At 53.6% G+C, this 16,355-nt stretch overlaps 6 protein-coding genes across 6 annotated transcripts; 3 read left to right on the forward strand and 3 right to left on the reverse strand.

The window, feature by feature from the left end:
* The first annotated feature begins 1,096 nt into the window (after positions 1 to 1,096).
* On the forward strand, positions 1,097 to 3,465 carry ASPACDRAFT_81222 (serine/threonine-protein kinase). The gene is made up of 5 exons (XM_020205825.1): positions 1,097 to 1,296; positions 1,724 to 1,775; positions 1,847 to 2,054; positions 2,111 to 2,267; positions 2,349 to 3,465. Exons 1-5 carry the CDS (start codon positions 1,290 to 1,292, stop codon positions 3,167 to 3,169), a joined length of 1,245 nt encoding a protein of 414 aa, XP_020052876.1. The 5' UTR covers positions 1,097 to 1,289; the 3' UTR covers positions 3,170 to 3,465.
* Positions 3,466 to 3,509: 44 nt separating this feature from the next.
* On the reverse strand, positions 3,510 to 5,191 carry ASPACDRAFT_81223 (ubiquitin-conjugating enzyme E2). The gene is made up of 5 exons (XM_020205826.1): positions 4,916 to 5,191; positions 4,818 to 4,829; positions 4,487 to 4,637; positions 4,465 to 4,466; positions 3,510 to 4,281 (listed from the first exon to the last, which is right to left on the reverse strand). The coding sequence occupies exons 1-5, from the start codon at positions 4,940 to 4,942 to the stop codon at positions 3,973 to 3,975; spliced, it is 501 nt and encodes a 166-aa protein (XP_020052877.1). The 5' UTR covers positions 4,943 to 5,191; the 3' UTR covers positions 3,510 to 3,972.
* A 371-nt stretch (positions 5,192 to 5,562) lies between these two features.
* On the reverse strand, positions 5,563 to 7,896 carry ASPACDRAFT_125190 (NADH-quinone oxidoreductase subunit D). Its single transcript, XM_020196801.1, has 3 exons — positions 6,819 to 7,896; positions 6,036 to 6,756; positions 5,563 to 5,961 (listed from the first exon to the last, which is right to left on the reverse strand). The coding sequence occupies exons 1-3, from the start codon at positions 7,656 to 7,658 to the stop codon at positions 5,924 to 5,926; spliced, it is 1,599 nt and encodes a 532-aa protein (XP_020052878.1). The 5' UTR covers positions 7,659 to 7,896; the 3' UTR covers positions 5,563 to 5,923.
* Positions 7,897 to 7,932: 36 nt separating this feature from the next.
* ASPACDRAFT_34570 (DNA-directed RNA polymerase core subunit RPC40) lies at positions 7,933 to 9,222 on the forward strand (the record flags this gene model as incomplete). The annotated part of the gene is made up of 3 exons (XM_020200053.1): positions 7,933 to 7,977; positions 8,047 to 8,151; positions 8,248 to 9,222. 3 exons carry the CDS (start codon positions 7,933 to 7,935, stop codon positions 9,220 to 9,222), a joined length of 1,125 nt encoding a protein of 374 aa, XP_020052879.1.
* A 236-nt stretch (positions 9,223 to 9,458) lies between these two features.
* On the reverse strand, positions 9,459 to 11,393 carry ASPACDRAFT_81224 (NEDD8-activating protein UBA3). The gene is made up of 6 exons (XM_020205827.1): positions 11,064 to 11,393; positions 10,910 to 11,011; positions 10,855 to 10,860; positions 10,718 to 10,797; positions 10,364 to 10,660; positions 9,459 to 10,299 (listed from the first exon to the last, which is right to left on the reverse strand). The coding sequence occupies exons 1-6, from the start codon at positions 11,090 to 11,092 to the stop codon at positions 9,548 to 9,550; spliced, it is 1,266 nt and encodes a 421-aa protein (XP_020052880.1). The 5' UTR covers positions 11,093 to 11,393; the 3' UTR covers positions 9,459 to 9,547.
* Positions 11,394 to 11,503: 110 nt separating this feature from the next.
* Positions 11,504 to 14,784, forward strand: ASPACDRAFT_34542 (telomere length regulation TEL2 family protein; the record flags this gene model as incomplete). Its single annotated transcript, XM_020200050.1, has 6 exons — positions 11,504 to 12,359; positions 12,409 to 12,753; positions 12,813 to 12,899; positions 12,950 to 13,493; positions 13,545 to 14,255; positions 14,322 to 14,784. The coding sequence occupies 6 exons, from the start codon at positions 11,504 to 11,506 to the stop codon at positions 14,782 to 14,784; spliced, it is 3,006 nt and encodes a 1,001-aa protein (XP_020052881.1).
* Between the last annotated feature and the right edge of the window lie 1,571 nt (positions 14,785 to 16,355).

Genomic DNA, 16,355 nt, shown 5'->3' on the forward strand with positions numbered 1-16,355 from the left:
GGCCGCTTGGGGGCCAAAAGTCGCAGCCTGTGGTTTAGCCCAGTGTACAGTACGAGTACGAATTGCTAAATATATCTACTAGTTGACTTGGCATGACCTTTCAGCATAGCGACAATTGCTGTGGGTGTTTGTGGATTCCCAAATGTCTTACTAACGACAGGATATCTGCGTACAGAGTAGTGGACTCCGTACCTTTCTCCTAATAACATCCGTGGGCGGCACAAAATTTGGGCGAGATGGGGGGCCTGGGAATTTTAATTAAACAGGGCTGAATTAGCGTCAGGGACTGGCGGTTTCAGGTTCAGTGCGTGCGCAACTTGCCCTTGGATTCAGTTTCGGCCAGCTTCGGCGGGGTGCCTGATTTGCAAGGCTGCATGCTATTATCTACGAGTAGTAGATATGCCGAGTAGATTAACCTACCCTCCAATGGTCATGCGGACGGACGGACTTGTATTGGCCTGATCCATTGGGCTAAGATTCAGTTCCGTTGGGAATTAACGTCAAACACAATAGTTATTTAACTTAGTTAAGTTGACTTGAGCAAACAATGGAAGTTTATGTAGTGTACAGCACAGAGGGAAGCTCCATTAATGCGGCAGCCTTGTATAAAATAAATGTAGCCGTGGCTGTGCTTTCCACCACCCACGGGCTAGAACTTGGACTCTCGTACTTCCTCCCACCTGCCTCCCCACTATCGAGGTCTCGCTGTCTCTCCCCTCTCTCCATGGTCTCTCTCCCTGACTCTCACTTCTCTTTCCTTTTCAAATAAAACCCTCGCTGGCCCTTATACCTCTCTCTTATTGACTTTCTCTGCCTAATTCTCCCACTCTGCATTGCATTGCCTTGCACGTGCATTGCCGATTAACGCCTCAGGTACAGTACCGCTGCCCGCCCGCCCGCCCGTGTTTACACCCTCTCTCCCTCCTCCACCCTCTTTTTTTACACTTTATTCCCCTCCCCCCCTTATCGCTCATCCGCAACTTGTCTGGTCGTCATCCTCCTCCCCCCTCCCCCCCCCCCCTCGGGATTTTCTACCTCACACCTGACGCAGTTTATTTCTTCTGATCTGGTCAGAGACTCACCCGTAATCACTGCTCCTCTAGTTCAATCTCTCTCCCACGACTCTCGACCGACCGTGATTTTCTCCGACCTCGTTTGAACCGCCCCGCTACTATTCGCACGTGCGGGGTTTCCCATCGATTCTTCGCGCGCTCGCTGGTCAGAGCCCACCCACCGCACACTACTTTTTAGATCCTAAGGCCAGGACATCGGCCTTATCACCCGTCGAGATGAGTTGTACGTTGTCAGCCTCTTTCATGCTTGCTTCCTCATCGCCCATCCCCGTCCCACGAGACATGGTCCACGCCTCGTGGTAGCTTCGCTTGGCTTGAAGCGCTATCGCTGTTCCTTATCCTTTCTCCTCCAATCTTGCTGGTGTCTCGGAGCTGTCAGCCTTCACAAGCCTACCCCCCCCCCCCCATGAATACCTCATTTCCCATCACCTTTCTCTGTGACCCCAGTGTCCGGATTTGGGGGGGATTTCTCATTCTGATCTGCTTTCTTGGTCCGCCAATCTCGTGAGGCTTCGTTGTGGTCTCCGTTTTCCTTATACCGTCTATCTGCCTTGCCTTGGGAGTGTGTGGCTCATGTGCATTGATCTGTCGCTTCTCTTGCAAGCCAATGACTCGACCAGCATGCGCTAACCTTGGTGATTCTCGTTTAGTCTCTAATATGCTCAACAAGCTGTCTGGACAGCCGGAAAGCTACGAGAAGAAGTACGGCTCTCCACCCTGTTTCATATCGTGTGCAAGGCGTACTAATAAGTGCTTTTGCTCTTTCGGTAAAGATCCCACTACAAATTCGGAAGAACGCTCGGGGCTGGCACATATGGTATCGTCCGGGAGGCGGATAGCAGCAAAGGGAAAGTCGCGATCAAGATCATCCTGAAGAAGAATGTCCGAGGCAACGAGCGCATGGTCTACGATGAGCTGGAGATGCTTCAGGCTCTGAACCACCCCAACATCGTCCACTTTGTCGATTGGTTCGAATCGAAGGTCGGTCAACACGGTGGCCCGCTTCGTCGTTGCTTCACCCTCTAACAGCTCGATAGGACAAGTTCTACATCGTCACGCAACTGGCCACAGGTGGAGAGTTGTTCGATCGCATTTGCGAATACGGAAAGTTCACAGAGAAGGATGCGTCTCGAGTCATCCGGCAGGTGCTCGGTGCCGTACATTACCTGCACGAGCGAAACATTGTCCACAGAGGTGAGATCGCCCTTGACTCGCGTCAAGATTCTACACGCACTTGTCTTGCGCAGAAAACTGATTCCACAATGTGCGCGATAGACCTGAAGCCCGAGAACCTTCTATACCTCACCCGCGCTCCTGATTCCCCCTTGGTTCTGGCCGACTTCGGTATCGCCAAGATGTTGGATAGCCCCAGCGAAGTCCTCACCAGCATGGCGGGATCGTTCGGCTACGCTGCCCCCGAGGTGATGTTGAAGAAGGGCCACGGCAAGGCCGTCGATATGTGGTCCCTCGGAGTCATCACCTACACCCTCCTCTGCGGCTACTCGCCCTTCCGGTCCGAGAACCTGACCGACCTGATCGAGGAGTGCCGCTCGGGGCGGATCATCTTCCACGAGCGCTACTGGCGCGACGTTTCCCAGGACGCCAAGGACTTCATCCTCACGATGCTGCAGCCGGACCCCGCCAAGCGCGTCACCTCCGAGGACGCCCTGAAGCACCCCTGGCTGACCGGCGAGACCGCCAGCGACCGCGACCTGCTGCCCGAGATCCGCGCCTACATCGCCCGGTCGCGTCTGCGCCGCGGCATCGAGATCATCAAGCTGGCCAACCGCATCGAGTCCCTCAAGATGCAGGAGGACGACGACGAGGATATCCCCAGCGTCGTCGAGGTGGCTGGCGCCGAGGCCGACGCCGCGGCCCCCCACTCGACCGACCCGGCCGCCTCCTCCCCCAACGGCAAGTCCGCGCCTTCGTCCCCGGAAAGCGACGCCACGGGCCGCAAGAAGCGCAGCCTTAGCAAGGTCGCCCGCGGCGCGATCTTCCGGGAGGTTGTCCTTGCCAAGGTGCGCGAGGCGAAGGAGACCGAGGAGCGCGAACGCGTGGAGCGGGAGGCTCGCGAGAAGACCTCTCATGCTTGATTGCTGGTCGAGTCCTACGAAGTGTAGCGAACTTTCCCGATAGAAAGGGGCAGAGAGGGTGTGAGATGTCTTTCCGACCCCTACTATCTGTGTGCCACTTTTTGCTTGGAGGGGGGGGGGCAGCATTGGCTTCTATTCCTGTTTTTCTCTTGGACACCATGAACAGACACCGTGGAGAATGCTCCTTCTGCATTTTTTTTTCTTCTCTTTCAAATATGATTCCCCGTCCATAGTTTCCTTGTCTTCTAGTGGGTTATATCCATCTTTGTGAACGAGAATCTGATTTTGCATCTGGCTGGTTACATCGTACGGTTTGTGACGGAGTTAGAAGACAGTCATCGAATAGTATTAGTAGAGATATAGTGGTTCATTGCTTGAATTCACAGATGGAACAGAAGACAAGGCAAGGCAAGACGGGGGAGCATTAGGCGAGGCAGTAAGATATGTGGATGTGGAATCCCAAATGCTAGAGGAAGAGAGATGGGAGATGGGAGAGGGAGATGGGAGATACGTGCCTCAGCCATCCAAGGGAATCGCATCGAAACCAGAAATAAAGAACAAGAAGAAAACTCCGGGTACGCCCGCGCCAATAAACCCCCATGCAGATGGAAAACACAACAGACGACAGAGGCGTGAGAATAGAACCCAAGAACGCAGCCGCGGGAAAGAGGTCACTCAAGTATGATACTTCACTCCCCGGTCCCGCCTGTCAATCCTCTTCAATCAATCGCCCTCAACCACAAGCCCCCTTATCCCCCTATCCCGTCCCCCGCATCCAGACCCCAGAATAGGAAGCGAAACAGCTATACATTATCATCATCATACATGAAGTTGATATCCCTCGGCCGACGGCGGTTATACGAGACGAAATCCTTGTCGCCGGGGGGCCGCTCGTTGCGGCTGTTGGCCGTCAGCATGCTCTGGATGCTCATACAGACGCTCTCGACCGTCTGCACGGGCGACCAGCCGGCCGAGCTGAGGAGGTCGAGGCAGATGATCCCGTTGCTGTAGATGTGCGGGTGGATGGGGATGGTGCGGCGGGGGTTGGTGGTTGCATTCGCATTATTCTCGTCGGCGGCGGCAGGGGTGGTGACGAATTGGACTTCGGGGGGGTTCTAATATATTTCCCGGGGGGGATTAGCTATGTGTATACTCATATATATATATACACACGGGTATATGTGTAGATGTGAGGGTGGAGTGGTGTTAGTGGCAGGGGTCACGGGTGGGAGAGCAGCGCGGGGTTGGATTCAGATCGCGGGGGTTCCATCACCCCTCTCTCTCTCTCTATCTTGTGGCAGCAGGGGAACGACGCACCAATTGGATATTTATTGCTGAAGGTGAACTTCAACCGGTAGGTTTCATTCAGATACAGCGGGTTCTCGTCCAGCACTTTGATGTCCATGAGCCATTCTTCGAGGTTGTCGGATTTGACGATCGAGATGCCGGGCGGGAGGTGTTCTTTTATCTGTATGGCACGAACAAACGCGGGGTGTTAGCTGGTGGGTTGGATCTTTTTGAGGGGTGTGTTGTGTTATATATTAGATGTCGAGGAGAGCGAGGTTCTTGCGAATGGAGATAGATCCCATGATTGTTGAGGGATCCGTGGTGGGGAGAGGGGGGAAAGGCAAAGTCAACTTATTCATACCTTGAGAAGCTCCTGCGACGGACGGTGTAACGTTAGCCGGGGAAATTTATCTTCGCGGGGGAACAGGGGGAGAGACAAAAAAAGAAAAGAGAATATACCTTGCTTAACCGCTTTGTAGCGAACATCTTGTAAAAGAGGATTTTCCACAGCACACACTCAGAAGATCAAAGGCATCAACTCCGGGTTCCAGCGGTGTTCAAGTATAAAAGACGGTGGCCGTTGAGTGAGGCTCTGCGGAGTCGAGTCGTACGGTCAATTTGGAGATGACGTCTGGAACGTTATGGGTGGGCAGATGCGAAACAGGAATGCAGTCTCCGAAAGAGGAGTGTTGAACATGGAAAAGGATCGAGTAAGAAGGTGTATCCGCGAGTGGGGGGGGTTGTTTTCTCTGGCAGAAAGGTTTATGCAAGATAAATTGTATGAAGCAAAGAAAGAGAGCGTCTGGTCTCGGGCGGCTCCCCCAGAAGTAAGTATGGAATGGAAAGAGTAGCTCCGCCCGTCGATCAGCTGGAGATCTGCCCGAGGCCCCCGTCACCTGATCTTGGTATCCCCACGTGATTGTGCTGGCGGCCGTATAGGACGGGACTCGGGACAGTACAGCAGTTACCACATGCAGTAACTTACAGTACATGATCAGGTCAACTTCTCTTCCCTCTTGACCAATTTAGATCATCTCACCTCATGATACTAGGTACCTAATACTCTACCATCAATCACAGCCCCTGCTACTCACTACCATGGTTCCAGTGTCAAAAGTGGTCAAAATTTTTGGTGTCACTATACACAGGGTGATTTGAAGATATAAAAGGAAACTCGAGACATGGTCACAGTGCAGCACGAGACAGAAAACATAGGAAATCAGAACAAACAGAGTCAACGCCATGAAAACCAATTGGTACAACTGATATATCACCACAGCTCCCTGCTCCCACACACTTCCCATACACGCACAAGTGATATAGACAATTAATCTTTTGTTCTCTCTTGGTCATTTGTATTCGCTTCTAAATAGCAAAAGAAAATAATTGGGTGCCACATATCAGGATCACGTGTCTTGAAGCTGTTTTACAGGTCTTGGAAATACTCAGCCACGCTTCATCCAACTTCTACCGATCGACTTCACCGAACACAAGATCCATAGTACCTGAAGAACACGGTTAGCTGATTGTTTCCTTTTTGTTTTCCTTTTTGTGAGAGTGAAAAACGGGCAGAACGTACCAATAATAGCGACAGCATCGGCCAACAAGTGACCACGAGATACTTGGTCGAAACCACCCAAGTGAGCAAATCCGGGAGCACGGATCTTGCAGCGGTAAGGTCTCTCGCTACCGTCACTGACCAGGAACACACCCATCTCGCCCTTGGGAGCCTCAATGGCGGAGTAGGTCTCTCCGGGGGGCACAGAGTAACCCTTGGTGAACAGCAGGAAGTGGTGGATCAGAGCCTCCATGTTCTCCTTCATGGCGGCACGAGGAGGAGGGGAGATCTTGTAGTCCTCGACACGGACGGGACCAGCGGGCATCTTGTTCAAGCACTGGTGGATAATGCGGAGGGACTGGCGGAATTCCTCCATACGGCACAGGTAACGGTCGTAGCAGTCACCGTTGACACCAACGGGCACGTCGAACTCGACCTGGTCATAGGCATCATAGGGCTGAGACTTGCGAATATCCCAAGGGACACCGGATCCGCGCAGCATGACACCGGTGAAACTCATGTTCAGAGCCTCGGCGGCGCTGACGACACCGACACCCTGGGTTCTGGCCTTCCAGATACGGTTGTCCGTCAACAGCTCCTCGGTTTCGTCAATGCGGTCACCGAACTGGGTAGCCCACTGGTAGATATCGTCGAGAAGACCGATAGGGATGTCCTGGGACACACCACCAGGGCGGACGTAGGCAGCGTGAAGACGGGCACCCGAAACTCGCTCGTAGAATTCCTAGGACAAACAACCACAGATTAGCTCAATGGAGCTCAATTGACGCGGACAGCGCGGCCTACCATGAGCTTCTCACGTTCCTCGAAACCCCACAAGAAAGGCGTCAAAGCACCAACATCCATGGCGTGTGAAAGGACGGACATGAGGTGGTTCAGGATACGGGTGATTTCGCCAAACAGGGTACGGATCCACTTGGCTCTTTCGGGGATCTCAACATTCAGCAGCTTCTCAACAGCCAGGGAGAAGCACTGCTCGTTGGTCATCATGGAGACGTAATCCAATCGGTCGAAGTACGGCAGGGCCTGCATGTAGGACTTGTACTCTATCAACTTCTCGGTACCACGGTGGAGCAATCCAACGTGGGGATCTGCGCGGACGATCTCTTCACCATTGAGCTCCAGAATCAACCGAAGCACACCGTGAGCAGCCGGGTGCTGGGGACCGAAGTTGACGGTGTAATGGCGGATCTTGCGATTAGCCCCTGTGTCCGTGGACTCCATGTCGGCGGCGTAATCGTCTGCGGAGGCACCTTCCTTGTTGGCGAAGGAGGCAAAGGTCGGGTCCGTCGGAATGAGCTTGGTCGCCTGGTAGCTGGTCGGCTCGGCCTGCCGGCGAGGCAGAGTCGTCGTGATCGAGCGGCATCTGGGGAGAGCACTGTTTCTGGAGAAGGTAGAGGGGCGGAGGCAAAGCCTTTTGGGCGCATTGCCCGCCAGGCGAGCGAAGGGAGCAGCCATTCGGAAGAGCGGGGAAGAAAGGACGAGGGTGAGAAGAGGCGGATTAGCCCTCAGCCCAGACACAATGGAGGTGTTGGAAGGAGGGGTGGAGATGCGGGAATTGGGATGTGGAATTGAGGCGGGCTCAGTGACGCCTGCTGGAGGTTGCGCTTTCCAATCGAGATACATTTTGGATCGTCACGTGAGAGGAGCTTTCTGGTCATCAGGCCGTCTCTGGTTGGTCTCCCGCTCGGCCCTCTATTACTCGGCTCCCTAGTGCGGCCGACAGCCATTGCCGCTAGGTGCAGAATAGAGAGCCCTGCTCTGCTCCCCGTCCCGCTCTTCGCCGCCTTTGGCCCTGCAGAAAATACTGCCGCTGCGGTCAAAGAACTTTTCTGAGAATCCGCTTCAAATTATTGTCCCTCCGTCACCTTCTTCAATTCCCCCACTTTTCTCGCCCATCATGGCACCCCTTATCGCTTCGCAGGAGGAACTCCAACGTAGACGGGTATGCCTGGCTCCTTCGCTCTTGCTTCTAACAGCTTCTCCGACCCTTTCATACTAATTGCGCTCCCAGATTGTCGATATCAATGCCGAAACCGTCTCTAACTTCGCCTCGACAGATTTCCCCGGTCACTGGCCTGGCGAGTCGCACGAATGGAATCTGCAAAAATTCCGTGATGTATGTCCGTCCAGCTCAAATTCAGTCCAGCTTCCTTCACTGCCAATCTGTTTCTTGCGCGCATGCGCTAATGTACCTTACTCTCGCACAATATAGAACTTCAGCGTCGAGTTCCACCGGAACGAGCAATTCGAAGCTTCCTTCTCGCTGGTCGGCGTCGATGCCTCGATCGCCAATGCCTTCCGCCGCATCCTCATGGCCGAGGTGCCCAGCATCGCCATCGAATTCGTCTTCGTCCACAACAACACCTCCGTCATCCAGGACGAGGTGCTCGCGCAGCGGCTGGGTCTGATCCCCCTCAAGGGCTCCGTGGAGGGCATCAACTGGATGCGGTGGTTCAAGAAACCCACCGAGGACGATCCGGAGGGCGGCAGCACCCCGAGCGACTTCAACACGATCGTCCTGCGCCTGGACGTCAAGTGTGAGAAGAACCCCCACGCCGCCGCCGGCGAGGACGACCCCCGCAAGCTCTACAAGCACGCCCACGTCTACGCCCGGGACATCACCTTCCACCCGGTCGGTCGGCAGGAGCAGTTCTTCGTGGGCGACGACGCCATCCAGCCCGTCAACCCGGACATCCTGATCGCCAAGCTGCGCCCCGGCCAGAAGATCGACATGGAGCTGCACGTCGTCAAGGGCATCGGCGCCGACCACGCCAAGTTCTCCCCCGTTGCGACCGCCTCCTACCGTCTCCTGCCCGACATCAAGATCCTGCGCCCCATCGTCGGCGAGGACGCGCACAAGTTCGTCAAGTGCTTCCCCGCCGGGGTCATCGGCCTGGAGCAGGTCACCCGGGAGGAGGCGTCGCAGAAGGGAAGCGGCTACGAGGGTCACGAGGGCGAGATGAAGGCTGTCGTGCGCGATGCCTTCAAGGACACTGTCAGCCGCGAGTGTCTCCGACACGAAGAGTTCCAGGGCAAGGTGAAGCTCGGTCGCTTCCGTGATCACTTCATCTTCAACGTGGAGAGCGTTGGCCAGTTCGACAGCGACGTGCTGTTCTTGGAGAGCGTGAAGGTGCTGAAGCTGAAATGCGCGAGATGGAAGCGGGGCCTCGTTGACCTTGCGCGCTAAATTCGGTCTTCCTCCCCGCACCTAAAATGATTTGAAGCTATATAATGCATTGGCCAGGCGTTGGATTCCTATTTGTTTTTTTGTCCTGTGCTTTCTTATTTCTGCGTTTGTACATTTTACGGAAAAAAGTTGGTCCACACAAACCTTCTTTACAGCTTGTCGGGAGTCCGGACAGGGAAACAACTTTTGAGATAGAAAAAGCAGATTTGACTCCTACTAATTGCTTGATATGGCTCATCGTAGGAGAATCGTGTATTCTTCGTAAACTATTGTGCATTTGCACTATATATATTCCGGTATCCGCAACATATGGTGTGGCTCTTACTTAGCTGAAATCTAGCCTGTACCGGAAGTCGATGGTATAGGCGGGGTCACTGACTGCGATCTCCTGACCATCGGCAATCAGATCGCTGAGCTTGAGCTTTAAATTGGGCCGGGTCTGCTCCTCCAACTGCGGCGGGAACCGCTGGTAGAGGGTCTTCTCCTCCGTGCGCATGCTGGGCTTCTTCAGCTGGGCCTCGGGTCGCTCGCCCAGCGCCTCGATAAAGGCCTCCAGCGTCATGTTCGAGTCCACGGTCATGGCGCGCGCGAGGTTACCGCAGACGGGGCAGTCGGGCTTTTTCTCCGCCTCGAAGGTGTACGTGTAGACGCCCTCCTCGCCGGCGTACATCATGTAGTTCTCCAAGTACGGGTTGCACGAGGTGGCGATCTTCAGGGCCTCGGAGGTGGTGGCGGCGGCGATGACGGCGTTGGTCGAGGCGATGGCCGGGATGATGTTCTTCACCACGCCCTGGGTCATCTGGAAGGTGACCCCGGGGATCTGGAACTGGCGGGCCCGCTCCAGCGCCGCGTTGTAGATCCAGCCGATGTGCTCCAGGTCGTCGCTGTCGAAGGTGTCGTCCTTGCGCTGTTCCTGCCAGGCGATCTGGTGGGCCCATTCGATGCAGTGCTGGGGCTGGCGCGGGATGGTGGCGATGGTGCAGAGCGGCACCGCCGGTCGGGGCGCGTGCATGTCCAGCTGGCACTCGATGCAGGAGGAGAGCGTTGGCAGAATCACACGAGCTTGACCCTTGAACCCTGTTTTCCTGGAAATGAGCCTCCATTGTGTGTTTTTAGGGGGAAATCAAGGGACGCCAGTTACCTTCGGTTCCGCCATCGATGAGGGGCTTCAAGCTCTCCGGGTTCTCGAAGTCAACCATGCCCACCAGGGTCGAGTTGATCCAACGTCGGGCTTCGATGCTGTCAAGGCCGCAAACCACGATCTTGAATTGCATGTAGTAGTCTTCGCCTTTGTCTTGGATCTTGCCGACATAGGGGGTGATCTTCACGCCTTTGACACGTTTCTCCACAAAGGCAGCCGCAACCTCCGCTTTGGGTTTGCCGATATCAGATTGACGGAACAAGAACTGACGGTTGAGGTTGGAGATGTCGATTGTGTCTGTCCTGGTTGATTAGTTGATGGTCAACTCAGGCGTGGGGATGAAGAGCAACTTGCCCATGTCGATGACGTGAATGTCTTTGAAGCCTGATAAGGCCAGGTTCTTCAGGATCTCACATCCCAGGCCTCCAGCACCTCTATGGACGGTCCCGGTCAACTCTTATCAAGTTGCTGGTGATTATTTTTGAGCTTACATGACTCTATTCGTTATTAGTGAAAAGCGCGGTTGAGACAATCACTGATACTTACAAGATCTTGGATGATTCTAGAGTGCTTATCGTCTCTGGTCCAGGAACCCAGTCCTCGTCACTGAATGGGCCCGACCTCGTCAAGACATTATACAAGTGCTTCCTGGACGGGTTCAGCATCTGTGCTCGTAATTTGCCGGGCCAGAAAACTGTACCATCGGAGCTTTTGGTCTATGGCGACCATTTTGGTGGGATGGTGTTATAAGAAAAAGCTAGTGAATTCCCACCGGAGTTGCTGATACTCCAGGTCTCTGGGGCGCGTGTATCTCACCGGTACATCCGAGATACAACAGTTCTGTCTCTTTCCGACCGCTGGATTGAACGCAAACTGAATGGTATAGCCGGCCAATATTTCAAAATCTCCGACCTTCCGTAGCTGCGGGTGTAATGCAGCGGATGATGAGACCACAAGAAGTTCGCTGGTGACGAGGGGCAAAGCAAGTTGGAGTTGAATCCTCGATCGTTCGAGGGACCGGATTCCGAATACAAAACACCCGCCTCACGTGACATGACATCCCATACAAACTCCTTCCACCTTAAGTAATTTTGCTCGTCTACACCACGAACCGAACCGACGGGTTCATCCACTCATGATATGGACAGACTTCTCACAGTTGTGAAGACGGTCACGCCGGATCGAGAGACGCTCATCTCAGCGGCTGCCGAGTCGTCGTCGCCTGTGGTCACCACCAAAAAGCGGATTGTATCCGAACTTGATCGGGACGTTTCGTCACCTCAGGATATACTAGCGCTCTTGAAGTCCAAGCCCGACCAGGACCAACTCGCTCACGCTCTGGCAGTCCTTGACCCGTCAAGTAAGATAGCGACGCTGAACGACTTTGACATCCGAGTCCCAGGTCCCGAAACAGCGCAGATCCTCAATGTCCTGGTCACCGTTACTCTTCCGGATCATTGGGATGCCGTCCATGCGGAATCTCGAAGATCGAAATCGAGCTCCAAACTACGTGCGGCCTTGTTAAGATGCCTCAGTAGTGTTGCAGGTATTAGTTGCTTGTTGGCCCAGCTTCGCTCTCTCATCACCGCCTGTCGGTCATCTGCTCAGGAAGCGAGTGCATCGGGCTATCAGCTCCAGGCTAGAGGCATCCTGTCAGTGACATGTGCTCTGCTGGAGCCCAATGATCTGATGTACCGTCTGTATACCGATATCGAAGGTCTCTATCGTAATTCAGCTCGAAAACAAGCGGCATGGAGGGAATTGCTCTCCCACGTTGCTGCTAGTAGGATCCTCTCGACAGCCGCGGAGGCGATATCACTGATTAAAGACCTTGATGGGGTCAGCTCTTTGTCGTGGGTGGGAGAAGGGCCTAAGTATGCCTCCTGGCTCGGCACAAATATATGTCACATGGCTTCGAAGTTGCCTCTCGATAATGAGGAGACTTGGAAAGCCATGGCTACTTTGACCGGACGCTCGTTGAGTCTTGGGTACACTGGTAAGATGCTCTGCTCTGACATTATCTTCGGTGTTGACGTGGAGTCTAGACCATATGGTGCGGGAGATCTATCTGGGACTTCTTGTAAACGAAGTGAACTACCAGCACTATTATACTCTTTTCGACCATCTGCGACCGAATGAGCAATTCGCGATCATAGAAGCCATATTCAGAGACATTGAGAAGAAACATTTTTCATCAATCATTCCTGGTGAGACACAGAGTGTTTCGCAAGAAGTGCTTAGCGCTGCTGCAGCCTTATGCTCCCTTGTCACGAAGGATAGGCCGCAAGTACAAGCACAGATTATTGATTGGCTGTCGAAAGGCCAGGGCGGCTCCATACATACTATCGAGCTACGCCGTGCACTACTGTCAAGCTTTGCCCATACGACAGGTGAGAGAGATAAGGAAACATGTCACTAGCTTGTGTACTGACTGACATATGTTCTCGAGATTTGATGGTCTCTTTGGTTACTAAGAGCCTTGACCAGTCCGGAGACAAGCTCTACATTCAACATGCCCCAATCAGATGTCAAGAGGGTACTGTGTCCCTAAACCCTCAGTCCAGTCCTTTCACTGACATATCTCAGCAAACACCCAAGTTATCCTTCTGACTTGCGGATATCTTCAACAAACTGACCCGCTGGTGGTGATGCGTGTGGGTCGGTCGGGGATATTCCTTAATACAGTATCAAATCGCCTGGCAGCTTCTTCTGGGCGAGCGCGCTTTCTTGGGATGCTCATTGGTACAGCGATATCGCAACTGATCGAGCCAGCCGGCAAGGGCATGAAGTTTGACCTTGAAGAGATGGAAGGCGATGAGGCAAAGTGGTATTTGAGTTTGCTCAATCTGCAGGACAATGCAGGGTCCCCCGAGTCGATCAAAATTCTCAAGGGGTCCACACCGTCAACACAACGAACGCCTTCACAGAGAGTCCCTGCCATCAAGGGGGTAGGTACCTCGAAGAAAGGCAACACGAGGACGGCCAAGATTGTTGCGATCGAAGAGATCGAGGACTCCGAAGAAGAATCCGAGGATGATGATCTTGTTCCTTACGAGAAGCCCGATGAGGATTTCTCCGATGACGACGAAGATCCAACACTGGTTCAGCGGAATAAGCCCACAGCACCTGTGTAAGCTCATAAAGCGAGTCCTCACCACAACACAACTAATTTAATTTTCAGATACATCGGCGATCTTATCACCTACTTACGGGACACCGAGAATGTCGAACGCTTCGAGTTGGCCGTCTCCACCGCCCCTTCCCTGATACGACGCAAGACTGGATTTGGTACCGAGCTTGCTGAGAATATCGAAGAGCTTGCTCTTATGGTGGTAAGCCTGCAGGAACAGGGGAAGCTTCCCAAGTTCCACGAGTACCAGCTCCAAAGCATGATCGCGTTGATCGTCTCTCAGCCACTGAAGATGGGTCACTGGTTCGCAGCGCTATTCTTCGACGGAGACCTTTCTCAACCGCAGCGCTCTACTGTACTGACAGCACTCGGCCTAAGTGCTCGCGAACTAGCTGGTAACGGCGAAGCCGATGCCAAAACTCTTCGTCTTCCAGCCTTGCCAGATGCCTCTTTCCCATCGAAGAAGCTACCAAGTAGCCTAGAAGCCTTTTACTCGACAGAGTCGCCCATCGCAGGCCTGACCAGGTCACTGGCGCAAGCTTCTTTGGAGCCGCTTGCAGCTCATGCGGAAGACTCACTGTCTGGACCCAACGCCCTCAAGGTGCGCACGTTTTCTTCGCGCATGGAGGTCGAAAAGAGGCGCCAGCAACGTGAAGCGCAGCGGCAGAAGTCGACTGTCAAGGATCTGTACAAGGTGTTGGCACAAGGATTCTTCTATCCCCTCAAGGGACGTTTCGAAATGATGATGATGCAGTTCGGCTCGTAAGCCCTCCCCCATCTCCAGCCTGGAACCTGAGAGCACACTAACTTCTTTCCTCTGCTTGCTAGATCCACTGCTCCCTCTTACAATCCCTTCTACGTGCCACATCTCCTGTGCCTGTTCATCCAAACACTGACCCTTGTCCTCTCAACCATGGGCCCCCACACACCGTACCTGCCCAACCTGACGGGAGAAACCCTGTCATTCTTGCTCTCGCTCCACGGCCGTCCGCTCGCCGAAGACCCAAGCATCCTCTCCGCCCTCCTCTCACTCTTCCTGGCCGTAGTCGACCTGAACGTCGCCTCCGGCACGACCGGCGAAGAGCGGCTGGTCACCGAGTTTGCGACGCAGGTCGTCGAGCTCCGCGACTGGGTCGGGGAGGTCTTCGACCGGACGCCCGCCGTGCAAGACACGAGCGATCCACGCGAGCAAGTGCGGACGTTAGCTGCGGGCGTGATGGTGAAGCTAGGGGAAGTGATGGAGAGATATCAGGGGCGGTTGATGGGCGTGAACTCGGGATTCAGATATTAGCTATCGCTTTAGCTTTGCACGGGAATGCTGATCTGGCGATTCTCTTCCGAAATCAGCTCTAGCCCCGGCGACATACATCCAAGGCCATCATCCCACCTGCATACTGGATTGGACTGTACATGATACTTGTTTTCACACGTACAGTATACACTACACATACCCTACCCCCCTCATAAATATCCCTCCTCCTCCACCTCCCCCTCCGCCATCAGAAAGTACATCCACCAAAAGCTCCACCGCAGACACCAAAACCCAGCAAACATAAAACACCGTCCATTTCGTAAAATCCAATCCCCAAAACAACCCTCCCGACAATCCCACACAACAGCGCAGCTGGCCGCCGCCACCACCACTGCCCCAAACTCAGTCCCAAAAGGACCCAGGACTCAACCCACCCACCGAAGGAAAACATACACTATGCCGCTTCGCACAAGCACATACTGTACATACCATACCATACCATATGCCTAGCATCTAGTCGGTTGTGCCATACACTGCAATAAGACGACAGTGCTGCAGTACCTCGTGCACAAACCACAAAAGCTAAGTTACCACTGCATTTACCCATCCACCACCCATTGGCCCCGAGCACACGACCACCCCCGGCCAATTATCAACGAACCCTAAATGACCCAAAAAAGCAGACCTACACAGCAAAAGCCCTAGTGCATGAGCATAGACCATCAACTTTCATTTTGCTTGACTAAGACTGAGACAAACCACAATCTGTGAATAGTGGAAAATGGATTTTCGGGGCGCACGGGGGAGAGGACATCGTGCCTGTACATAGCCTGTAGGGTGACTCGGGCGGGATGGGTGGGAGGGAGCGAGGGTGAAGGAGAGAGCGGGTCGTGCATGAAAATGAGGCGCACGGGGGCAGGCAGGAGGTGGTTTGAGAGTTGCGGGTAGTGGTGGGATTCGGGGACCTTGCTTTCTACTTTTCTTTTTCTCGGGTTGGAGAGCCTGAAAGGCATTGAGGAATGGACAATGACTCGGGGTAGAGTGCCTGTCTAGTCTTTTGAGGCATATAGCAATGGGATGTTCAAGATTTTGATGGACGTTTCAAGCAAGCCGAAAGAAAGTACCTGATGTAGCCCTGCGACGAGGAACACAATTGATCTGAGGGCGTGTAGAGCAACAATGCCAATGTACAGTACTACTAAATAGCACAGCCACCATTCTTGCCCTCAGGGCTTTACTTGGAATACACCAATTACAGAGAATGCAAATAAATGTTCATGTCAAATCTTTATTAGACAATTAATGTATGTAGCGACCGTGGTGACACTGTTGCTTGTGCCTCTAAAATGTTTATGTTTCCAACCAAATCTGAACCATGACATAGGAAAAAATAAAAAAACAAAGATGCAAAACCACCTGCCATTGCCCAATCCATGCTCCGCCCAATTGCAACAAGGGTATATCAGCCAAGCACTCAAAACAGGAAGAGTGCGCCGCCGTTCTGTGAGGTAAAACCCCGTCGAAGAATTCCAGATAAAACCCATTGTCAAGTCCCAAGAACATCTCGTGATAGAGAACAGACAGCCATATGAAAAAGGGCAGGCAAAAGA

Source organism: Aspergillus aculeatus, assembly GCF_001890905.1.
Source record: "Aspergillus aculeatus ATCC 16872 unplaced genomic scaffold ASPACscaffold_16, whole genome shotgun sequence".
NCBI classification, from domain to species: Eukaryota; Fungi; Ascomycota; class Eurotiomycetes; order Eurotiales; family Aspergillaceae; genus Aspergillus; species Aspergillus aculeatus.